This window comes from Alosa alosa, chromosome 1 (assembly GCF_017589495.1).
Source record: "Alosa alosa isolate M-15738 ecotype Scorff River chromosome 1, AALO_Geno_1.1, whole genome shotgun sequence".
Lineage (NCBI taxonomy): Eukaryota > Metazoa > Chordata > Actinopteri > Clupeiformes > Clupeidae > Alosa > Alosa alosa.
The window spans coordinates 31,257,460-31,283,424 of NC_063189.1; the positions used below are offsets into that span (position 1 = coordinate 31,257,460).

At 41.2% G+C, this 25,965-nt stretch overlaps 1 protein-coding gene and 1 long non-coding RNA gene across 8 annotated transcripts; one reads left to right on the forward strand and one right to left on the reverse strand.

Annotated features, from left to right (window-relative positions):
• Positions 1–6,035: 6,035 nt before the first annotated feature.
• Positions 6,036–15,342, reverse strand: LOC125306971. Of its 6 annotated transcripts, none has more exons than XR_007195633.1 (5): positions 14,734–15,342; positions 12,466–12,531; positions 9,211–9,328; positions 8,526–8,766; positions 6,036–7,604 (listed from the first exon to the last, which is right to left on the reverse strand). It is a non-coding gene; the product is annotated as an uncharacterized LOC125306971 (long non-coding RNA). The 6 variants fall into 6 exon arrangements; XR_007195632.1 differs by lacking the exons at positions 12,466–12,531; positions 14,734–15,342 and having other exon boundaries at positions 6,036–6,390; positions 6,516–6,594; positions 6,667–7,604; positions 9,211–9,605; XR_007195631.1 differs by lacking the exon at positions 12,466–12,531.
• Positions 15,343–15,598: 256 nt separating this feature from the next.
• On the forward strand, positions 15,599–25,089 carry hgsnat (heparan-alpha-glucosaminide N-acetyltransferase). 2 transcript variants are annotated; one of them, XM_048263496.1, is made up of 18 exons: positions 15,599–15,799; positions 16,605–16,720; positions 16,989–17,125; positions 17,468–17,586; positions 18,057–18,126; positions 18,254–18,323; positions 19,024–19,121; positions 19,282–19,358; positions 19,467–19,497; positions 19,752–19,912; positions 20,595–20,710; positions 20,856–20,977; positions 21,278–21,404; positions 21,603–21,689; positions 21,986–22,063; positions 22,371–22,441; positions 23,545–23,657; positions 24,059–25,089. In XM_048263496.1, exons 1-18 carry the CDS (start codon positions 15,619–15,621, stop codon positions 24,238–24,240), a joined length of 1,956 nt encoding a protein of 651 aa, XP_048119453.1. In that variant the 5' UTR covers positions 15,599–15,618; the 3' UTR covers positions 24,241–25,089. The 2 variants fall into 2 exon arrangements, with proteins under 2 accessions (XP_048119453.1, XP_048119462.1); XM_048263505.1 differs by lacking the exon at positions 15,599–15,799 and adding an exon at positions 16,106–16,470.
• Positions 25,090–25,965: the final 876 nt, after the last annotated feature.

Sequence of the window (25,965 nt, forward strand, 5' to 3'; positions counted from 1 at the left end):
TTGTATAGCTACAATTAGTAAGAATGACAATTTCTAGTTATTTGTTTAGTTAATTGCTTTATTTAATAGCAGACCTTTATTATTTTGTTATATTTTCAACATTTTAGTTGTGGACACCTGGGGGCAGTATTGAGAAATAAAGCACGAAATTGCCTTTGTTTGACGTGAGCTTTCGGTTCGATTTTGATGTTTTTTTTTACTTTTGACGTGGTCATCTAATGCTTTTTCCTTCATGTTTTATGAGAAATTTCGCTGGGCACAGGGAGCAGCTAGCATAAAATGGATCGCCTGGGCATGGTTTTAGCCACATAGCGTACTTCTCCTGTTTAACCCTAGAAATCTAGACGCGCCCCTAACGGCGGCAAATTACATTTGCTGCCAGGGCTAGTCTAGCAACTCTCCGTTGGGTTGTGAGCTCCAGAAATCGAAACTTACTCAGGCCAATGAAATCGTGTATAGTCGTTAGGTGGGCTTAAAATAATGATTGATGGCAGAGTCGCAACGGTTTGGCTTGAATTCCCTGCTACTTGAAAACAAATAAGATGGATGTTGCTGCTGGCGAACAGTGTGACACGAGCTTTTATTAAGTTTGCAAACGTTTGAACTAGCCAACTAGCTCCGCTGGTGGGAAGCGCGATGGGACTCATAAGCTGCCGCTGTCCCATTGCGTGCAGAGGGAATTTGAAAGACAACTGATTATCCCGCCCCTCGGACTGAGCACTGCGAACGGTGAGTGCCCAGACCCTACATTTTAACGTGGGTCTGGCTCGTCAGGCTACCCCTGAACCCAATCACTGTTAACACGTCGACCTCTGTTTTTTCTTTACTGGCCTGCCATCCTGTTGCACCCTCGTCGTCATCCGTCTCTCCACCCATTTTCACAATGTAACTCACTGTTTTTCACTGGATACTTTACTTTCTCTGTCTCTCCTTGTCCCACACACTCTCCGTCTCCACCTTACCATTTCTAATGAACCTCCACGGTGCGTGCCCCCACCACCACCACCCATGTTATGCTACGTCATTTTTGTATAGAGCCAATAAGGCTGTGCAGACGTTTATGGACGTAGGCACGCTTCAATTAAACTGAAATACACATTTTGCGCATCATGTACAAAAATCCGGGACATTCAGTGTCCAGGATTTTTTTTTTTTCCTGGACAGACCATGAAAATTCGGCACAATCAGGAAAATCCTGGACAGGTGGCAACCCTAGACTCATAGCGCTGTCCTACTGCGTGCAGAGGGAATTTGAAAGACAACCGATTATCCCGCCCCTCGGACTGAGCACTGCCAACGGTGAGTGCCCAGACCCTACATTTTAATGTGGGTCTGGCTCGTCAGGCTAGAATAAATAGTCTATCATGACAGGGCTGTATTTTGGGCACCAGCGCATGGCGTAAAGTTCGTTTTCCACCCGCGCAAAGTGTCATTCCGTATTTTGCACGTTTATTTTTTAAACATTGCGCCCAGGGGTGTGGCAATTAACAACCTAGGGAGGGGCCTGGCGCGTTGTCTAAAAATCGCTATCATACACCACCTAAACCTGGTCAGAAGTCAATGGCGAGTTGTTCATATGCTATTTTAAGAGCGCATGTCAACAGTCATATTGGCAGGTGCACGCACCATCCTTCTATCATTAATGAACGCACACCAGCGCACGTCCATGCAAAGCATTACAAATTTCACGATTATAATGGGAAACATAATTAGAATAAAGATATTACGAAATACTGTACATCTCATGATGAGTAGTTATTCACCATCATTTGCAAATTGGTAATGGCGGTTAAAAGTGATTAGGAGAGAGGCAGTATGGAGCACAGCTGAAGACGCACTGTCACGAGATATAAGCAACTCCTCTGCAGGATAAATGTTGTTTTATTCAGTCATTTGAGCAACATTAGGGTAAGTGTTGCTTTTTCCAGCCTATGTTTTCGGTGGTAACCCATTGTCAGTCAATAGTGAAAGTAACTGCATATAACTGTTGACTGACTCCTTGGTGAAGTTAGTTTCACTTTGCCAATGAGTTCAAGTAATAGACGAGTGCAAATGCGTGAAGGCTATGCTAGGTTTTAGTAAAGCATGGTTTAAGAATGACTATTCCATACGGTCTCGCAAGCAGCCTCCTTCAAATGCGCCTTTGAATGTCAAAATACCGATGCATTTATTTGACATATCGCGCTTTGCGCCGTTAAAGGGTATGACAGATGTCATTCTCATTGGTTTAAAATGATGTTACGCCCCAAACACACCCATATGACTGATTAAAAAACCTAGGAAAAACATAGGAACACCTTGTACAAGGATTGTAATGATTTAATTGTAAGAATGTTTGGAACATTCTATAAGTGATATTTTTGATGTATAGGATATCTCTCCTCATGCTGATCAGATAAGAATGGGTGGGTGTGAAGTAGGTGTGAGTAGGTGTGTCTGATGCCATCTGGAGAACCAACCACGTGGGCTTGTTTTGCTGCCAAACTTCTTTCTTTGTTTAACCCATACAAAAGTGACTAAATGCATTGTTTGTTAGAAGAAGAACGAAAACTAGATGGAAAACTGAAGAAGAGAGAGAAAGGTTGATCCAACAGAGGCTTCTGTGCCATGGCCTACATAGACCATAGACCATTTTTACCCTCTCTGCTTGCAACGGAATAAACCTGATTCCTGAGTCTTTCCTGAATTTTGCCAGTCTAAGTTAATATTAAGTAATTATTCACCACAATTACTTTCATAGGTATTATAAGAACCATTTTGAGAGCTATGAATGCAAATGAAGATGTTTCCACTGATTATTTAAAAAGGGTATGAATAATTTTGGACATGCCATTTTTCATTAAAATGTTAAAAAAAATGAAAATGCTTCTTTTTTCATTCCATGTTTCTACCACATTGTCTTACAACCTTTAGCCATGTGGCAGTGTCATTGTCAGTCAGAACAAACATGGTCAAGAGAAAGTCAACATTAAATCAATATTTGCCAGGGGTATGAATCATTTTGTTCTTAACTGTATATCAACACATTTCCTATTGTTCATGCACCAGACAAATTAACTTCACTTTTAGGTACTAAATAGCCTTAGTAATCAGATATACTGTTTTAGTCTGAAATGATTGCATAATATTGTTAGAGGTATTGGTGTGGCATTAAGGGCGTAACTTTGGGTCTACCATTGGGGGGGTTAAACTCGCGGCATATTTATTAATTAATTTATTTATTGAATAATTTTCTTGTGTAGCCTAAAAGTTAACATGTTAATTTGCCGTTCCTGTATTAGAAATTCAATTGCTGTTCCTCCTCTGTCACCACCTTCTCTCTCTCCTTCTTCAATTGCTGTTCCTCCTCTGTCACCACCTTCTCTCTCTCCTTCTTCAATTGCTGTACCTCCTCTGTCGCCTCCTTCTCTCTCTCTCTGGTCACCTGTCTCTTATCTCTTACCTTGGCCTTTTCCCTCTCTTTCCCTCTTCTCCTAATATAAAAATCTCAATTAATGTTCAAATGGTTTGGGAGAGGTGGTATATCCTAATCAGTTTTGGAGAATGTGTGTGTTCCCTCACCAAAAAGTTGGAAAGCATTTTAAAAACCTTTTCCCCTTCAGCTCTTCAGTGGAAGATTTCCCACTGAAAAAAATGCCCCTGCTCAATTACAGGCTGATCTGAAGTGTCTTCATTGCTAGATCAATTCCCCCCACCATGGTGAAGTTAGTTTCACTTTGCCAATGAGTTCAAATAATAGAGGAGTGCAAATGTGTGAGGGCTATGCTAGGTTTTAGTAAAGCATGGTTTAATGGAATGACTATTCCATACGGTCTCGCAAGCAGCCTCCTTCAAATGCGCCGTTGAATGTCAAAATACCGATGCATTTATTTGACATCACGCTTTGCGCCGTTAAAGGGAATGATAGATGTCATTCTCATTGGTTTAAATTATGTTACGCCCCAAACACACCCATCTGACTGATTAAAAAACCTAGGAACACCTTATTGCGCCATGCGCTCGACGTTTGATAACGAAACCCCTCCCAATGTGGACTGGACATCCTACTAAATTTGAATAAGCTTTTGACGAGTGACGATGCGCTTTTGACTGTCATGATAGGGCCCCATGTGACTAATGTAACACCCCAGTGTATTACACCCCCTAGTGGTTATAATAAGCAAGACCAATAAACCCACACATTAAAGATGACTATCAAATGTTTCCTGCAGTTGACATCTTGACAGATGGGGATAGTTTTGCTTCAGATAAATTCTGAAACATATTTGATATAAGATAGGGTATTGCTGTGCAGCACATAGATAATGAGTCATTCAATGTCAAGTGGTACCATGTCTGTAAATTAATTTAATGGATTTTCTTTCAAACTTCTCTAGGGCAATTACATTATTAGAATAGCTTTCTCAAAAATGTGAGTGTCGTAGCTATTCAGTTCCATGTTGCAACAGTCCAACATTTTCTCATTTGTAGCTACACTATACCTTATATTCTCTTAGTTACACTGGTGGTCTCAACATTGGTGTCATTTTAAAGCTTGTTTTAACCCTCATTCTATTCCTGCCATTGAAAAACGACCACCAGCCTTGTGGAAATGGAATAACATAATTTTAACCCTTTGACCTTTGGTAAATAACAAAAAAATATGAAACTGATCAATTGGGCTTTCAGGGACAATTTATTACAAATGTCAAAATCTGATGACATCCATGGCTAGGCAGTCATTTTTCAGTCTTCATAAAAGGGATTGCAACATAGAAATGCTCTTCTTCAAAAAAAACTCAGAGGAGAATATACCATCCCAACATTTGTCACACAGTGAACACACAGTGGGGTGAGAAACACACTAACCGGGAGCAGTGAGCTGCCTTGCTACAGTGGTACCCGCCCACTTTTTACCTACTGGTCAGGGATCGAACTGGCAACCCTTCGGTTACAAGCCCGAAGCCCTAACCATTATGCCATGGCTGCCCCTAAATCACATCTAACCTGTTTCTTTTATCCACATTTTGATCATCCTGACTGAAAACACTTGAAATTAACATTTAATCTTCTATTTCACATAAATATTTGATTTGATTTAAAATCTAGGCAACCTGATGTGAAAATGTGGTGATTTACATAATCATCTGCTTAAAATCTCTAAAAATAGTCATGCACGAAGAAGGAACCAAGTATCACAACATTCTGTAAGAGGCCATGGTAGTCAGAGCCAATATGTTTTAAAATCTATTTATTGCAAAATGCAATAAATATGCACAGAGCAGACCATGGCGGTTTGTCACTCAGATGGATGGAAAGGTAAGATCAATCTGTCATGCACAGCCCACATTTTGTTGTGGCAACAGCAAATTACAAAAACACACAGGATAGAAATGAACACACACACACACTTTTAGTGCTGGGCGGTATGACCAAAAATGTATGTCACGGTATTTTTCAAAATTCTTACGGTTTCACGGTATATGACGGTATTTTTGTTTTTCATGCATAATCAGTACATAATGTTCACAGCATTTTCTACAGGTTGAGAGAGGAATTGCATGATGTAGAATAACTCCACACTAGTGGTAATGCAGTTTTGCATGGCCCCAGAAAATGATGCTGTTTACAAAGAGCCACTCATGATTCTAATGAAGAATCTAATCAGAATGCAAAGACAATTGCATTCAAAATACAGAACTTTTACTGTGCAAATTTCACAATCATCTTAAAACCAATACAAAAAGTAGTGCAACTTGCAATAATTATACTTTTTTGAAAATTATACAATTTAAAATAAAACTTCTCTGCTGATATGCTTACTCTGTCAAATAGGCCTATCAGAAACATGCCTTATTGTTATTGTGTGGTTTACATGACATTAGTGGTAAGCTAACGTTAACTTCATGTGGCCTGCCATGAGCTTCGGTTCGGTTCGCTAGGCAAAACATTAACAAAAAAGTTAGTTTTGGTGCACTGATGACAGTCAGGATCATTTCTAACTAGCCAGCTAGTATTGCTCAGTTCCTGTCTATAACATGCTTTACTTGCTACCTTGCTATATTAAAAATTCATATCATAATGAAAATATACACCGGTATACGGTGTGAACCAGTATACCGCCCAGCACTACACACTTTATTGTTTTTCAGCATTGTGCATGCATGCCCGACCCTGTTAAACACTGAACAAAACAATGACTAGAAAAGTTGTGTCTCAACTCCTTGCAGGCAGCGCAGTACTTGAGCTGCAGACGGATGGTCAGCTGGTGCTGGGGCTTTCTTGGTAGAAGTGTTTGTGCGGCTACCATCATGTGTGGTGCTCCGCATTCAGATGGAGTTTCCTAACACTCCAGGGCAGTATGTTGGGGTACAGATGAGCTACAGCATCCTCCATGGCAGGTCTGTCATTCTGGGCACAAAAGTCCAGTGGCACAGAAATCCGTAATCATGTAAAAGTTGATGTTACGATCCTTTAGAAGCTTTTGGACTTGAGGGTGACGTTTACTGGTAAATTAATACAGCCCAACTTCATACCTTCTCCATATGGTAGTCAATGATCTGGTTTGTCTGCAAGTCCAACATGGTGCAACCGTGCGATATTTTGCACAATGTCCTGAAATGCATGCCAGGTTATGACTGAACACTATAACCAAATTATTCATAAAAAATGAAGTAGTGCACATACCTGGTGGTGTGTCTGCATGAATATCAACACCCACTATGCCATCACCGTTCTGGCTCAGGCCTTGAAGCAACGCTTTCCGCCTCTCATTCAAAATGTGGACAATAGCAGGTTTGAGGTAAGTCCTGGCATGCCTCCTGAGTGCATCATAAGTGTGCATTCTCAGTCTTAATATGTAAAACAAATATAAAATATGTTGCTTCAACAAACACATCTTGCTATGGAAAATGGACACAATACCTTTTTCATCTTGAAAAAGGGAACTCCACTCGATGGCAGCTGACCAACTCTAGGTTGCCCACAGGGGTGCTGCCAATGACAGGCTGACTCAAAGTAGAAGAGTGCTTTCACCATTTTGGACTGAACATACCCATGTTAAACAGCATAAAACCAGAACCCCAGCTGCTCATTCACATTTAAACACAATAGGTCATATGTACAAACTCAAATGTAACAACTGAGTCAAAGTGACTTGCTCAGCTTGGTAAATCAACCTTCTGTCAAATCTGGTGAGATTAGCCTAAATAACTATAAACGAATGCATACTTATATTTTGCATCATTCAACACAAGTCATGTCAGTTGAGGCATTAAGGATATGTAGAATGAGTATATTTTTGTTTTAATTTCGTGAGGCACTTTTCAACCGGTAGGTTGTGTGGTCACCAGTCCAAAATGGCGGATGCTAATGGAGGCATTCGTTGCTATGGAATATCCGATTAAGTTTCGCCGTTTGGTCCTTCTATACTCTTTGGCTGACTCCTCCACTGTCTGAAGAAACCACAGTGAGGGCAGAGTTGGTCGACAGCTAAGAAGGTCCCTCGCCTGCGTGGGTGGACATTACAAGCCTTGGTGCACACAGGACAAGTCTCAAACAGGCTGAGGAGGCAGTCCTCAAAAACTATGTACTTGGCATCCCCATATGATATAAATGGTGGTGTGCTGCAAAACAAAATATACAAACAACAATAAAAACATTTTGACCAAAAGAATGTGTAAATGTACACTACCAGTCAAAAGTGTGAAGACAATTCCAATTCTATTCGACCCTATTATAGACAGAATACCAGCGGAGATCATTTGCATTGTTTTTTTTTTTTAATCAGGGCACACTCCACTCAGGACTGTCTCCACTCCCACCTCTCTGCATTGGGGGTTGTTTCCATGATCCACTCCAACCTCTACACATTTGCCAATGCAAAATGTCATAGGTGGAATAGAACATATATGATGATGATTGTGATTATGCTTCTTTTATTGTATTCTAGATTCACTGACATCCAAATCCAAATATCATTCTTTCTTCCATCATTCATCAGTTTTTTGACTCCAAATTTGGACTGCAAGAAGCCAAGGCCTGTGTCTGTGGCCTAGTTGTGTCCAAATCCTAGCTAGAGGTCCCTGAATGTCTGTGCCCAAGTCACTGCATAGGCAAACTTAGAGAAACACCCTATCATTAAAAAAAAAAAAAAAAAAATGGTAAAGCAGCCAGGCAGCTACATCACTACACTCTGGAGGCATGAACATGGGGGCTCATGAACATGCCCCCAGAGTGTAGCACTGAAGCTACCTGGAAGCTCTAACTGTTGAGCTAGGTAAAACGGATTGTTTTCGGGGGTTTTTTCATACTCGGTGACCTCAAAAAACGGCGATCTATTAAAAATCGCTGGATTTCTCCTTTAATAGGGAGTTGTTGCTTAGCTTGCCCATCACTGCTGGCTTGGTTGGGAAAAAGGGGCCAGAAGCACATGTCCAGCTTCATTTTCAAAGATGGGATACTAACTGGCTGAATCTTACTCTCCAAATCCTGACCCTTCATGTGTGAACATATTGCAGCACTGTTATACGATTATAATTACTCACAAGGGTCGTGATGATTCGGTCTCATTTGTAATAGACAATGCCGTATCATGGGTTGAATCTTGTGGCTCGGTGGCTGCGGTGGAGCCATTCTCTACTTCTTCCTCCAACTCCAATTCAAGATGGGGTCTTTTTACTGGCCATGAAGTCTTGACTGGTGTTGAACTTAATGGAATTAAGGTCGCCATTGCAGTAGTCGTGCTGCCAACCGCCACACTCTGATATGGCACCGTAGCCTGTGTGCCTGCCAAAAATAAAAGTCAAGCTATGAGTATAGTCTCACGATGCAATACATATGATTCTCTTCCCACAGGTGGCACAAAACTGAAAACAGTTTAACCTTCTGCAAATGTAGCAGTCACAACTTGTAAATCGTATGCATGCACATGAACCAATTTCTAATCTATTTGCATCAGAGGGCTATTACTTAATGTGCTGATAAAAGGCAATAGTAGCCCACACCGAAGATCAACACTAATGACTGAATATATAGGCCTACTGTATGTGCAAATTGTGTTTGATTGACATTGCATTCACCAACTTTGTCACAGCATACTTGATTAATCACACACACAATGAATGTTCTTATAACCTTGTAACTTATACGCTAGCTTAGGTGAACCCAGACGAACCTGTTAACAACTTTGAAATTAAAATCTGATCAAATGATAATGATAAGTGAAATTACCTATGCTGCGTAACTGAGGTCTCAATGTTTTTGAGGACAACTGTGTTTCCTGTGACACGACATCAGTTTGGCAGCAAGCATCGCTTGTATGTGGGAGTTGATGTAGGCCTACTGTACTCTGAAATAAACATGCAAAATAAGTCATACTCGGTTCTCACATTAATCCAATTCCATTTCAACTTCAGTGCTGGCAGTTATTGTGCTTATTAGGGCTGGGAAAAACGATTATTTTTTAAACGATTAATCTAGCGATTATTTTTTCGATGCACCGATTAATCTAACAATTCATTTTTTCAATCCGATCTCCCCAATAATTCACTAATAGCAACTTATACATGTTTATTTAATATTTACATATCTGAATGAAAAAAACTCTTTAACATTGCAATATATGTTTATTGCTCTTAAGATTCCAAAATAAAAGACTATACAAGTGCAAAGTAATGCATTCTTAGTCAGAGGTAGCATTCAATAAAGTTCAGTAGTGTATGTCTAATTGAGTGCCTGTCAATTTAAGACGTTCGTGTGGGAATCATGCAATTAACATAAACACAGTTAAAAGGCTGATGATGTGTGGATGCAATTCATAACGTAGTTAGTTCAAATAACGGTTCGTACTTCTCCTTTGGACAAGCACTTTTGAGTCTTGGGAAACACTTTATCATTTACATCGGGATTTTGCAAACATTCAGAGTCAATAAAATAAGCCCTGCATCACGAATACAAGCAGCTGCAAGTAAGCATGCTGAACTTGACACCCAAACAGTCTTCTAACGTTAGCATTGAGATACTGCTTGATTGTATACTGTAACTTAACTTAGTTTAGTCTCCTCAATGTACTATGTTGTGATAAGACCTTAGCAGAGTTTACTTTAACTTTAATGCAGCAGTTTTGAACAAAATTTGCGCAGCATAGTCCGCGATGCCAAGCCAGTTTAATAGCAATTTAGCCCACTGTGTTCTATGTAGTGCTTCTATGTGGCAACAACAATCCTTCAACAATCGTGAATATAGAGCTGCACAGCCCCGCCCACAGCCAAAATGCGGTTAGGTGCCGGATGTAAGATTCCCATTCATTTGTCCCATTGACGTTTGGAAAAATCCGTATCTAAAGAGTTTTACAGCATGTCTTAAGGTCGGCTTTACACGACCATGCTCCCGGGTGAAAGCGACAAAATATTTTATCAGATGTGCCTTTCGTTTAGACGGCGACAGCGTTTTGGGGGCTTAAAAACGGAAAAAAATGAACCCACCCTCCAGAGTGGAAATTTTAAAGATGCTCCACCGTCGCGTTCCCGTCTAAAGCATAGACTGTATAGTCTATGGTCTAAAGGGTTGAAAACGGTTGAAAACGCAGAAGTGTGCTCTGAGCTGCTCATGCTGGCTATCCTCGCATACGCGTTGACGTCATATCCATGTGCAGTACAGCCAAACAACAACAAACGTCGGATTATTTCCATCAGTCGGACATTCAAGCCTTAGCTGCTTATGATAGCTATTCAGGAGTCCTTTCAGTAGCATAATGAGTGTCTCTACATGTAAACCGAAGCATTGAGAACGTTGTAAGTGTACAGGAATAGCCTGGCGAGCCAGACCCACATTAAAATGTAGGGTCTGGGCACTCACCGTTCGCAGTGCTTAGTCCGCGGGGCGGGATAATCAGTTGTCTTTCAAATTCCCTCTGCACGCAATAGGACGCAATAGGATATTTGTTTTCAAGTAGCAGGGAATTCAAGCCAAACCGTTGCAACTCTGCCATCAATCATTATGTTAAGCCCACCAAACGACTCTATACACGATTTCAATGACCTGATTAAGTTTCGATTTCTGGAGCTCACAAGCCAACGGAGAGTTACTAGACTAGCCCTCGCTAGGGGCGTGTCTAGATTTCTAGGCTAGTACAGGCAGTTTATTAAAAAGAAACACATTACTGTTCACGTCTGGTTCACATACAGGCAGGCAGGCGCCTTGGGAAAACAGAACTCTGGCAGAGCCCGTCTACGGAGAGCCTTGCCACTCCGTATTAAGTCCCATTGTACCGAATTTTGAATGCAGTTCCACCAGAGTTCCACTGGGGGCGATCGCCATGAGTGCAGAATGAATGGGAGTCAATGGAGCTAGACGGCTAAATTTGTCTCTTTCACCTGATTGTCGTTGACAAATCTCAGATTTGATTGTAGTTTGTATAACTTCAACATGGGTTATAGGTCAAAAGTTGAATGAACGAGTACTTATGTCCTTTTGATTTCTTACAGGTTGGGTCGTTGTTGCACATAACACGCTAGCATTGTGCTAATGAATGACGTCATTGACACATTTGAAAGGCTTTTTAGAACAATTAAGTGACTTTAAAAAATATAATACTCAACCAAGTGTATTTTCTTTGCCTCCCCTTTCAAATACAATACTCAAATTACTTGAAAAAAAATTATATCCCGAGAAAAGTGGATTTTGAGGGGTACAGCTCCATAGACCTCCATGCATTCTGCACTTTCGGACGAATGGCCCCTCATGTGAAACCACAGAAGGAACTGCAACCAGTTCAGAAACCGGAAGTTTTCCGAGCGTGGCAGTTCTCCCCTTATTAGACATTCTCTGACTCTGGGATGTGAAGCACTACTACGGAGAGAAGTAGAAGGAAGTTTCATCGCATGCGCGCCCTTGGTATTGTTGTATGGCAGTGCTTCACAGTACCACCTAGCCACCTGGCATGCATACTATTTTACACACTTTTGCATCACCATGTGCATGCAGATTTCCACCCAAAGACGATCGTCTAAACGCGAAATAAAAAGTGGGAACGCAACGCCACTTTTGCGGATTGTGTTCAGATCGTTGTCGTGTAAAGCTAGCCTTAGGCTAACCAGCTACGGCATAACTCATAAGCATACAACACATCATTTCGAGTGAAAAAACAAAGATAAAATCCAAAAAAAGTCAAAGGTACAAGACTGTGTACATATTTTCATTTCCGAGCGAAGGAACTACTCATCCCATTAACCACCGCGCCTCACTGAATAATATAGGCAAAATCGGCGTGATTTATTTTGCCATTTCCAACCGGCGACAGCACGCGAACCCTTTCCTCCAAACAGTGATTTTTATATAGTGAATGTGCAGTTAATAGCAGTTATTTCAGGAGTAATCGTGTAAATAATAGTGTTTTGATATTGCATTTTATATTTATCATTGTGTATTTTATATTGTGTGTGTGTGAAAGCGGTTAACGTTAACGGCAGTGCTTCGTAACCTTACCTGACTCATCCTATGTTGTCATCACTGCTCAGTCGGGCTGATGCATGGACTGGTGCATAGTCTGCTCTTGGACCACCATATTCAGTTTATTAATTTGCCGTGAATTATTACACAAAATGTTCATTAAATGCACAAACTATTCCTAGGTTAATGATTGATATGAATCGTACAGTATGAAGGCTACAGTAGCCTAGCTAATGTTAACTAGCACTGCTAGCAGCATTAACGTTACCAACCTCCCTGCTTAACTCACCACAACTTTGTAGGTCTTGTCCCTCATGCTGGCCCTTACAAAACCCACAAACTGACTCGGACACACAACAGTCAATAATGTGACCCGATTTAAAATGGCTTTCACCCCTTTTGGACACTCTAAAACATAATATATTTCATACCTGTGTTGCAGCATGTAGCACTGCTAGGCTAATGTTAGCTGCATTATGTAATGACATACAATGTCGGAAATGCTAAAGGTTAGCCTGTCGGCTACCTGAAAAGTTGAGTGTTTAAACCATACCTGTCAACACTCCCGTTTTTCCCGGGTTTCTCCCGTATTTCAAGGTCATCTCCCAGCACCCTCCCATTTTGTTATTTCTCCCGGAAAACTCCCGTAATTTGCATGGCCATCAAACTTAATTTTAAAATCATTGATCCATTCAGGTTTCCAGATGTATGAAATACACCTTACACATACACGATCACTTAGTTTCAATTTCAACCGTTTTATCATAGGCTAAAACCTGGCAACCCAAAACCCAAATAAGGAAGCTGGTGCCGACTGCGCAGCCGGAGTCTCGTCGTAAGCAAGCGGGCTAGTTGAATGGCCTACTCCAGAACTAGCTGTTGTGAAATTGTTGGGAATTTAATTGATTAACACATCACATAAACTGTTATTGAGTGTTGTTGATACACTGAACTTGTGCCCTCGGAACCAAATCTTTGGAGTTTTGGAAGTAGGCTGCAGGCAGGCAGCTGGTGTATGGCAACTGGCATGCGTAAGGTAATGGTAAGGTAAAAGCAACGACCGAAATGCAGTGTTGAAACGTATTAAATATGCAAATACAGATCCGGTATAAACACTGACACTCCCCCCTGAAAAAAAAAATCTCCCATTTTTGGAAAGCTAAATGTTGACAGGTATGGTTTAAACTAACATTTACAGTGGTCTATTTGATAGTGTATTGGCCCTGACTAAGTTTGTGTGATGTATAAACCCCAATCCTTGTTGATACAAGTACCAATATTCGTCAGGAAAGTTTTTAATCACATTAAGATTTTCGCCATAGGCAGTAAAAGACTCTTTTACTCTTCAGTATACAAAACATATTGATGTCAATGGTGCATTTTGCCCATGTTCAGGGTGGAAAGTGAAAAAGAAAGATTTGCATAAGACAAGTCAAATTGGTGTTTTAAAAAAGAAAAGATCATGGAGAATAAAGAAATAAATATAAAAAAAATTCTTTGTATATTCCCACAAGGTGTTTGGGTGCTCTGAAAATGAGAACCAAAATTATTTTTTAGACTTGTAAAGTCTGCTGTTCAGACCCTGAAGGAATTTATTTTCTGTTCATTGTTTTTTGTGAGAGTGTTTCTACTTATCTCAGTAAGGAAAATAAATCAAGAGCCTATGTTGAGTACAAATATGTCTTCTGAAGGCTTAAACAGAGCCCAGCCAAAAACTCCAATCAAATTTGTATTGTACAGTGTGTCTCCTGGGTAACATAGGTACACCTGGTAATTTTTTCAGAATTTTTTTAGACCTAAGTGCGTGGGCCCTGGTTGAATTGACGTGGAATGACCCCATTGTAAACAAAGTGATATTTGGTCGTCATACCAGAGGGTGGAGGTTAGTATGATGTTTCCATGGGCGGATTATGATCTTTCGGGCTCCTGGGTCCAGATGTATTAAGGGCCCCCCACTAATTGTCACATATGTGGGAGGGGGGGTTGGGGGTCCTCCCCCAGAATTTTTTTTAACTTGTTTGATGTGATTTCCTGTATTCTGGTGCATTTTGGGGATGGTCAATACTAAATTCAATCAGATTCATAATCTACATCATGATTTGTTGATACTGAGACAATGATTCCATGCAAAGGCTTGGGCTTCAGGGCCCCCTGACCCCTTGGGCCCGGTAGGCCCGTGCAGTAATCCATCCCTGGATGTTTCATAGGCTACTGCAGGGGTAGTCATAGGATATTGCTGCTATTATTAGAACAGTTGAAAGCGCTCAAGCATCAAAAGGGGAAACATGACTTGATGATACTTACTGTTTGCGATTCCAGTTGAGGTTTAGGTGGCCATAAAGGGTATGGTGGCAATAAAGTTGGAACTGTTCCTCTGTTCAGTACCAAACGCTGGGCGAAGCCTGCTTGAAACTGTTTCATGTTGGCAAAACAGTCCGAAGTAAAATGAGCAGAGCAAATTAACAATTTCGGGTTAAAGGTATGTGGAATCTTACTAAATATGAACATCAGCCATGCCTGTCGACAATTTGGTTCCTTGGGAAGGGTATGAAACGTATGGTCACCGCTTTCACAACCTTGAACAGCACATTTAGGAGGAGCGCGTTCTGCCATTTCACCTCGGGCTCACCGCGAGTCCCCATAGGGGAGTAACGTTAACGTTATCCCTGGATGCAGTATGCAGGTCGGAACTGGGCTCTTCCTGACACGTCTGTTTACATGTACCTGGTCTCCATACTGTCTGCAGAGTTTAACATTACTCAACAAAATCCAAAGGGACGGTGCTTAACTGACAAAAGTGTATCAAGAGAGAAGAAGAAAAACATAGCATTCATTGAGACTGTCAGCTCAGCTGCACAACAGCAACTATAGAATCTTTGACAGCAGTCTATGTAGGATATCTGTCGATGTTCACTCAGCTACGGCGAGCTAGGAGCTACAAATAGTACTATAGAGGTTTACAACAACGCAAATTAATATTGCGTTACATATACCCTAATTTCACGAACTTGTCATATATTTGAAAACATTTATAGTAATTTAACACATTTCATGTTTATTTATTTGTCATTGTGATGCAGTCAAATTAATTTCATCCTTGGCGTTGCCTTTGACGTTGAGCCGACTGTTGGATTGTACTTTGACCCTCCGCACTTCCACTAGTCTACCCGGGTATAGGAAGTGGTTATTATGGAACCACGTAAAAAAATAAAGAAAAATCAGAGACATCAGGGAAAAGGGAAGAGGAGGGAGGCAGGGGGAAAACGGCAGAAAATGGCCCAGGCGGTGGGAGAAGATGGAATGTGTCTTTCTGCAGTGACTGTGCTCATTTATGCCATATTTGTGGTGCCGCTTACTGCAGTGTCCACTTGTAAGTCAACGTATGGAAACATACTGTATCAAAAGTTAACACTAACGTTAGCTAGCAGCACTTAGCTCACTTAACGTTAACGTATTATGTAATAACAAATATTAAAATAAAATAAAAAATAATAAGTCATATATGAGTCGGAGTATTGAATAGTACTGCTTGATGGTTCAGATAAGACACAGGTAAAGTGTCGATAATTTATCTGTCAAACAATTAATGATAGAAATGTTGTAACGTTATAATATTATTTGTATATGTTTGTTTACGTTAAACCCACTAATATTAGCGGGTTGACGCTGCTGAACTCCACAGATAAGTTGCTGTAAATGGCTAACGTTAACTTCCTTGATCTCACTATGTTCAACAAAACAGTGTTGTTAAACGGTCTAACCATAATCTCTCGTAGTCGCTCTGCAATCAACAGTTTGAACTTCCCTCGGTTTAGAGATGAATGGCTAGAGGCAGAAACGTACGTTGTAGGGGAGTCGGATTAGAATAGCATGTGACATGGGTGGACATCGACGATAGACGGAGTAGGGAACAGAGGGTAGAGCTAGTGAATGTGATTCGGTCGTGACCGAGCAGCTGACTCACCAGCACAATTAATGTTGACGCTTTAGTGAAATCGCGAATCTCTTGCAGCCTCAATCAAAACACAACTCTTGCGAGTGGTGAGTGAAACGTTAAATTGGGATGAAATACAGACAGACACTTAATGTGTAAACTTGTCACGGAAAGAGCTATAATCAATGGTTTGCATGAAGAGTATGTTGATGTCAAATCTGCATGTTATTGTATATTCCAGCCTCACATCCACATCGCAAAACTCTCGTGCCTAAGATGGACGAAGCAATTCTGACCGTCAGCAATGAACTACAGAGTGATATGGTTGTATCTTGGCTGTCAGACCATTGCTACCAGGTAAACAAACAACTAAAAAACCTAGCATATTTGGAATGTCGTTTGACGAACAGTCAATGGTAAATGGACTGGAAATAATACATGGAAATAATAGGTGTCTACATCTAGGCTAATTATGACACCGAGGAAATCTAAAATGGCATCGATTGAGTTTTTTGGTTCCTGTTGCCACCAATTCCATTACAATTCCATTACAATCTTTAGTTTTGTGACCCTGAAGCTACACCAGATACCAAGTCTGTGTTTATTATTTATCTCTGTTTATCAGTGCTTGTTCCAGCCTCTTGGTGTAGTACCAGCAGGCCCAGGACCTGGGCTCCCGAGTGTGGTAGACTTCACCGTGAGCACACAGCACCCCGTCACCCTTCAGCTCAACAGCTCCCCTGTCAACCTAGAGCAGTGCAGGTCAGCTCAACTACCATGCGACCATTAATGAGCCACAGCAGTTGCCCAGCGTGGTGGGCTGCTGTCACAAGGCTTTGGTGGTCTGAGCTGTAACATGTGAGGTTCATAATGCAAAACAATTACAGACTTCTCATCTCCAAAGGCATGTAGTCTATACATGGCAAATGCTTTTAACTTCACTACAGACTGTAAGCTCTATCACTAAGCATGACTGGGCACTTTTAAGTACTGTAGTGCAAGCATATTTCTTATGCTCATGTTTGTCAGATTCAAATAAAGTGTGGCTCTGCTTAAGTGGGGGATACCATACCTGAGACTGTACTCATTGTAATCTTTTCTCAGGCTTCATTTCCATTTTGGTGAGCATGGAAAATACTCATTGTGGGTGAAGAATCTCAACGATCCAGCAGAGGTGAACTGCTCCTTAGTCACTGAAACAGAACCTGTGAACAGCTACTTGCGTGAGTGTTACCTCTGCCTCCTCTTTCTTCCACTTTCTCCTTCTAGTATACTATAACTACTGTACTGTCGACCTATGGTAGCAGTATTGATTGATTAGTTAATTCCTACCTAAGGTCTTCTTTGCATTGTAGCTTCAATGTTAGTTGCTTTGGAGAAAAGTGTCTGCTAAATTAATAAATCTAAATGTTATTTGGACTTTACATTGGTTCAGTATGTATTCAGATTGGAGCACCTAAATAGTTTGGCTAGGCCTATGGACCCTTTCAAGAGAGTTCCATTATCAGCATCATAGTTGGCCCCACAAGACTTCCTTTTTAACATTCCATATGATATCTTAATGCAGAGGAAGTAGATCGGGAACCAAATAGAATGTTCAAGCATTGTTTTTGATTTTATTGTTGAAAGGGTCTATAGATGTTGCAGTACATTTGCATTGTATTCCTTTCATCCCCCCTGCCTTTCTCTTTAGCTATTCTGTTCGCATTCCTTGGTTTTACCGGCTTGGCTGTGCTGGCTGCTATTGGAAATACAATAATGGGGTAAGTAATTTATGTCTGCTTTGCAATTTATCGTCATGCCGCAGAGCCTCATTGGAAGTCTGCGGACCTTTCATGACTGAGACATTGCTGGCCCTCTCTGATCAATCTTTTGTCATTCCTTGTCCAGACTGGAGGTGGTGAAAAATCATCTTCTGCGTTGGGGCAATGCTATGGAGACTGACAGACTCATCAACTCGGTAAGGACTTACTGACTTTCTGCGAATGGCCCTGTGACTATATCATCGGCAGTGTTCAAGAACGAGTGCATTTGAGTATAATGTTCTTCTGTAATCGTGTGTTATACTCATGTTGGTATAAATGACAGTTCTCATAATAATACGTAAGGGATAATGTATTGTCCGCCAGTAATTATCAGAAAATAAGTCCCGACAGGGAGAACAGAACCCTGACGCGCAGCGGAGGGGTTTTGCTTCGACCTGAATTGACTTATTTTCTGATAATTACCGGCGGACAATACATTATCCCGCTTATTACACGGCTACTTGCCAAAACGAGAAAAGAAACCCAATGAATCTTTAAAAATTATTTTGCTACCGTTTCATGTCTTCCGCTGACAAAATAAATAGTTTGCCACACAGATAGAACTTGACAGTTTCAGGTGCCACACTGCCTCAGTGTGGCAATGTCTTACTAGCTTACTTTCCCTTTCAATGAAATTCCATTGCAATAAGCGAACGGAATTCCTGCGGAGGGATATGAAAGACGTTAATCAACCCGTTGCCATTGACAGCGGTGATTATATACTTTGCCGGTGATTTATATAGATTTAAAATAGGCCCGAACGTTGGGAAGGCCCATTCATGTGAATGGAACTTCCTGCAGCACTCTGAAAAGCCGTGTAATAATGCTTAATAATACTTTCCCCATCTTCTACAGGAGCTTGGCCCATCGAGTCGCTTGGTGGAGCCCTCTGTGGAAGTGGCCATACCCGCCACGGCTGGTAGGAGGCTTCGGTCACTTGACACATTCCGAGGGTGGGTTTGTATTTCAGGCACATCAGAGTCTTCTCCCCTTTTTTTGAAGTTGGCCCAATTCCTGTGGGTAATATTTGCAAAGGAAGACACTGTTTGTTTTTAAGCCCGCTGGTGTTTGTTTATTTTATTTCAGTTGATTACATTTCCTGGTGTCTTACAGGTTCTCCCTAGTCATAATGGTCTTTGTAAACTACGGAGGTGGAAGATACTGGTTCTTTAGGCATGAGAGCTGGAATGGTCAGTAGTTCACTGTGGTGGATGAACTTTATGTTTGCCTTTTCTGTTCTGTCTGAAAGTGCCATTCACCATAATTGTTTGTTGTTGTTGTCTTTCTCTTTTGCACAGGGCTGACTGTGGCAGATTTAGTATTTCCATGGTAAGTGTGTTCACATATGTCAGTATTTAGAGTACCGTAGGAAGTTGTTTACAGCTCCAACTGTTTCTCGGTCCGTATCCCACCTTTGCCTAGATATCTGCGCTGAACCTCATGCCAAGTCAACTTCACAGGCCTGACATTCATGCACCTGTCAATGATTAGAGCGTTTCCCATAAACTTGGGAGCTCACAAAGCTACGTTTGGAGCCAATCTCCCCCATGGCCCTGACTCCTCCTCCTCCTCTGTCACTGCAGGTTTGTCTTCATCATGGGCACCTCCATTGCTCTGTCTACAAGCGGCTCGCTGCGTCGAGGGGCCTTCCGCTCCCACCTACTGGGGAAAGTCCTGTGGAGAAGCGTCCAGCTCTTCCTCATTGGCCTCATCGTCATCAATCCAAACTACTGCCAGGGGCCATGTAAGTAGGGGGAGCAGGAGGACCTGCTGCTGAAGGACCTTAGAAGGCTCATACTGTACTATCTGATAAAGTTAAAACATACTTTTCAAAATGGTCAAAGGAATTTGACTCTGCCCATGATGGAATGGAGTGTGTATGTGTGTGCGTGCGTGTGTGAGAGAGAGTGTATAAGTAAGTATAAGTATATATACACTTTTGATCCCGTGAGGGAAATTTGGTCTCAGCATTTATCCCAATCCGTGAATTAGTGAAAAACACTCGGCACACAGTGAACACACAGTGAGGTGTAGCACACACTAATCCCAGCGCAGTGAGCTGCCTGCTACAACAGCGGTGCTCGGGGAGCAGTGAGGGGTTAGGTGCCTTGCTCAAGGGCACTTCAGCTGTTCCTACTGGTCGGGGTTCGAACCGGCCGAAGTCCGGAAGCGCTAACCAGTAGGCCACGGCTGCCGTGTGTATGTTTGTTTGTGTATGTTTGTGTGTGTATGTTTATCCCCAGGCAATCATCAACATGAATCTTGCATTTTAATTTAAACTAACCTAAAACTAAACTAAACTTTAATTTAACCTGTATGGTTTGTAGCCTAGTGTTTCCAAACCGAAACCAACAAAACTGTTGTCTTGGTGTGTCAGTGCGTGTTCCAAATTGTGCAGATGTATGTTTGTGTTTGATTTCCTCCAGTGGGGTGGGACTCCTTACGTATTCCTGGAGTGTTACAGCGACTGGCATTTTCCTACCTGGTTGTTGCCTCTCTGGATCTTCTGGTTGCTAGAGTTCGACTTGATAACCTGCCATTGGTAAGAGGTTTATCTGTGTCTGCTTCAAGCTAACGTCCCTCAATTAAATTAAATTCTACCCCATGGCTGCACAGACTGCACTTCATTTTCCATCTTTAAAGTTGATTGGGGAAAGTCCTTACATTGGCTACTTCCTGTGCCTCAGAATGCCTGGTGGTACCCAGTCTGTGACTTCCTCCTATACTGGCCTGCCTGGCTGTGTGTGCTTCTCCTGGAAGCGTTGTGGCTGTCCCTGACCTTCCTCCTTCCTGTTCCTGGCTGTCCAAAGTAAGTTCTCAGCATCTCTTTAATGTCTTGTTTCTAGGAAAACAGTTATGTTTTCTTTTTTCTTTGTTTCTTCCTTTTTTGTGCCATATTAACATGTTAGGCGTCTTCAAGTTCAAAGTGCATTGGTCAGTCAACAACTTATACTGTTTTAATGCACTCAAATTAAAGCTGGGAATTGAATGGCTTATTTAGCTGTACTACCTGTATTCTACTACTGCAACTGCTAGCTGTGTAGCTTTCTACAGTGTCTCTCTCTGTCCTCACCTTCCTCCTCTTCTTCCTCACCTCATGCTGCCGTAGTGGGTATTTGGGGCCTGGTGGACTAGGGGACTTTGGCCAGTACCCAAACTGCACGGGGGGAGCAGCAGGCTTCGTCGACCGTTGGCTTCTGGGAGAGTCTCACATTTACCAGACGCCATCATCAAGGGTAAACAAACTGTCACAACATGCACCGGCCACACGATTTCTGTTTAGCACACCAAATGACTGATTGGCCCTAGTTCACTCTGTTTGGACCTAGTTCACACCACCACAATATTTAGATAAGTTACCACTCTATATATAGTTTTTAGTATGTGTGTGTGTGTGTGTGTGTGTGTGTGTGCGCGCCTATTGTTTTCGACAGGTTGTTTACCGGTCCACAGCGGCATATGACCCAGAGGGAGTGTTAGGCAGCATAAACTCCATCCTGATGGCTTTCCTTGGTCTTCAGGTCAGGAAGACTTTTGCTCCCTTTCCTTTTGAATTAGCTGAAGAATTTTGCCTACACATACCATTCACAAGCTGATCATTGAGCCTGATTAGTTGTGATTTAATTTAGATTTTTAGCATCATTTCATTTGCATGTCAGTTAGTCTTTTTGTATGATTGTTTGTTGCTGCCTGTGTAATTACTAACCTTATGTGGAATATTTCAGTACTGGGTACCGTACCTCTGCAGAAGTCTAAACAGTCTGATAACAAAGCTTTGAGGTTCAGTTTTGGCCTTAACTTTATGTGTGTTTTCTAGGCTGGAAAGATTCTTCTTCACTACAGTGATCTTCACTCTAAAATAATTTCCAGATTTCTCATATGGGGGTTTGTCCTGGTGAGCTCACTTTCTGAATGGTGACATTGTCATTCATATACAGGTTTACAGATTTTTTCAGTCAGTAAGATGGCAGTTGATATGATATATCATAGATTAAAAGTTTGAATGCAAAAAGTTGGATGCTACTTAAAGAAACATTGAATAACATTGAACCTAATAAACGGCATACTTTTAAAAAAAAAATCTACACACTGCTATATATTTCATATTCCCTATTGTCATTGTTTTAAGTCTCTTAAAATTAAAGTGTAAAACATATACATAAGTCTAGCTTGAACTTTCCTTTCCTCTCATTTTTTTACAGGGTGTATTATCTGCAGTCCTGACCAAGTGTTCTAAAGACCATGGTTTCATCCCTGTCAATAAAAACCTATGGTGAGTGTAATCATATGAAGGTATAGTCAGCAGTACTGAATAATGTTGGCTTCTTTAAAACCTACCCGGCAAACAAATACAGCTTCTCCCTCTACTCCCGCGCTTTTCCCGCACATTTGGCCTGGACGGCTGATGTAGAGATCGAATACATCTTGATTGGTTTGCTTGCAGGCAGGTCCTGTCCACCATTTTATTCCCTTTTGCAGTGATCACAGAAAGACCAACCCACTTTTTTCATAAGCGTGCAAAATATTTTACAAATCCACATAGAATTCATAGAATTGTCAGATGCTGCATATTTTTTTAGGCAAAATTGCCTATTGTGCTTAGTTTTTGTAAGCATATAGAGTATCATACCTGTCAACACTCCGTTTTTCCCGGGTTTCTCCCGTATTTCAAGGTCATCTCCAGCACCCTCCCTTTTTGTTATTTCTCCCGGAAAACTCCCGTAATTTGCATGGCCATCAAACTTCATTTTAAAATCATTGATCCATTCAGGTTGCCAGATTGTGTATGAAATACACCTTACACATACACGATCACTTAGTTTCAATTTCAACCGTTTTGTCATAGGCTAAAACCTAATGACGTTTTGTCATAGGCAACCCAAAACCCAAATAAGGAAGCGGGTGCCGACTGCGCAGCCTGAGTCTCGTCGTAAGCAAGCGGGCTAGTTGAATGGCCTACTCCAGAACTAGCTGTTGTGAAATTGTTTAACTGATTAACTGAGTTAATTGATTAAAACATCACATAAACTGTTATTGAGTGTTGTTGATACACTGAACTTGTGCCCTCGGAACCAAATCTGACAGCAAGCAGCTTTGGAGTTTTGGAAGTAGGCTGCAGGCAGGCAGCTGGTGGATACATAACTGGCATATGCGTAAGGTAATGGTAAGGTAAAAGCAACGACCGAAATGCAGTGTTGAAACACGTGTATGAAACGTAGAACACAGATCCGGTATAAACACTGACCCCCCCCGAAAAAAAATCTCCCGTTTTTGGAAAGCTAAATGTTGACAGGTATGTAGAGTATTTATACAAATTCTCTTCGCAAATCTCACATGGTTTTGTGTCTAATTTGCATGATGTCTTCTCTGCTGCAGGTCTCTGTCTTATGTGACCACGCTCAGCTGTTTTGCCTTTGTTATTCTGGGTGCGGTGTACTACATAGTGGATGTGAAGAAATGGTGGTCTGGCACTCCTTTCTACTACCCAGGTGATTAAGATGGTTACTCTAAAGTGATCTCCATCTGTATTTCGTTAATTAAAGGCACTCAGACTAAAAGCAGGATCTTAGGCCATACACCATTTTCAATGTTGATGGCTTGTAAGGTGTTCATAGCTGACCGTTTGTTTAGCATGTCCCTGTTTTTATTATACTCACTTATGTGTGGAGGCATTGGTGAATCTGTATTCAAAGACCTCAGCACACAAAGCCAATGCCTTCAGTTATTGGATATTATATGTGTGTGATGTGTTAACCTGCTTCCATGAAATCTAATTCTGGCAGGCCATAGATTAGCAAGGCCATAATAAGGAATAAGGAAACATTGATCATTGTTCCATGCCATAGTCTTTCCTGATAATGTGACTGATTTTGAACATCCATCCCTTCAGGTATGAACTCCATCTTGGTGTACATGGGCCATGAGATCTTTGAGGAATACTTCCCCTTCCGCTGGCGGATGGCAAACAGCCAGTCCCATGCCGAGCACCTTGCCCAGAACCTGGTGGCCACATCTATATGGGTGTTCATCTCCTATGTGCTCTACAGGAAGAAGATTTTCTGGAAGATTTAAGTGTGTTCTGGGTGTGGGATAAGGTTTCTTCCGGGACAAAGGGAGACTAAATGTGACAATACTGTACAAACGTTTGGGCCTTTTCAGTGGAACTGATACAGTGGGGATTTTGTTATTGTATTGGGCCCAGCTCCCTGTGGATGCTGCAGAGACCATGGATTCAAGCAAACTGCTAGCCCTCAATTGCCAATACCACATAAAGGCAAAGTGTGTTCAGATCGCATGAGCTTTTTCCTTTGTGCGGAGCTTGGAGTGACGATCGGTCCTACAACTCTATGGATATGTTTTCAAAAGCCGTTGTCCTGAGGCTTTTTTTTTTTTTTTTTACTGATCCAAAAAAGACGTAAAATATAGTAGCAGACAATTCACCTGTGTAACAAATACATTAGAGGGACCTGTCTACAGTGTTGCTAAACAATCCTGTTTTTTAGGGGGTGTAATGTTATGTATATTAATCCTCTGGAGGATTGCTCTCAAATACTTAAAAGTTTGCTGTATCTGAGTTAAGGGATGCAAGATTGAAGCAGCCTTCAAACAAACCTTTCTCACTCACATAGCTGTGCCAAATATATTAAGGTGTTCTATTTTCCACAATCATCAATAGTCATACATTTTGGGGTGGAGGGATTTTTTTTTTTATTATTTTTTTTTTTTTTTTTGTGCTGTATCATGGTTGCAAACAAAGCACAACTCAGACACAAAGTGTTTCCATAATTTAAAGAAATTACTGAATTACCTCCTAAATATTTGTATAATGTAGCTGATTTACTGTTCTCGTTTTTATACTTTGCAAGACCTAATTTTGTTATCACTGAAATAAAAAGTATTTCAATAATATAATATTTTAAACTCTTTGTATATCTGATTTATTAAAGTGAAAAGCAGTTTAAAAGTGCAAATGTTTACCCTACATAATATATATAGATAGATTTTATAAAAATAAAATCCTTTACTTGATGGCCCTGAACAAGGTTTCATGCAAATGTACTGGAATCATAGCCTAGAAATATAGACGCACCCTAGCGCCGGCAAATTAATTTGCTCAGCCTGTACGTCTAGTATCAAACCATAGGGATTTCTATTGGCTGACGCCGTGGACCTCATCCAATCACAGCGCTCTATTTTGTTAGAGAGTCTTAAGGCGGGCTTAACAGGATAGCGACAGTCCTGCGATGGTGAACAACAAGGAAGGTGGCTATGGCGAACGAAGAGCGGTTGTTTGAATCGGCGTTGGCGTCAACTTTGGAGAAGTTGGACTTGTGCTTTTCTTTGAAAGTTGAGCAACACAATGCACTTAAGTCATTCCTTTCGAAGAAGGATGTATTTGCCCTTTTGCCGACCGGATACGGATATGGTCGTAGCGCTGGCCTATTGCATGCCTAGGCAGTTTGAAAGACAATTCTCTGCCCGCCCCTTGGATTAAGCGAGGTGAATGGTTCAATGCCAGACTATACATTTCAATGATATAGGATGGCCCGCCAGGCTACTGGAATCAACCTCTTCATGTGTTCTTCACTGGCTGCCATTTCTTTACAGCAGTAACCATATGCAGTGCATAGTTTCACTAAATATCAACAGAATGTGACAGTGGACAAACATACGAAACAACCAGTGTTGTAATGTAACGGAGTACAAATACTTCGTTACTGTACTTAAGTAGAAATTTCACGTATCTGTACTTTACTTCGCTATTTAAATTTATGTCAACTTTGACTTTTACTCCAC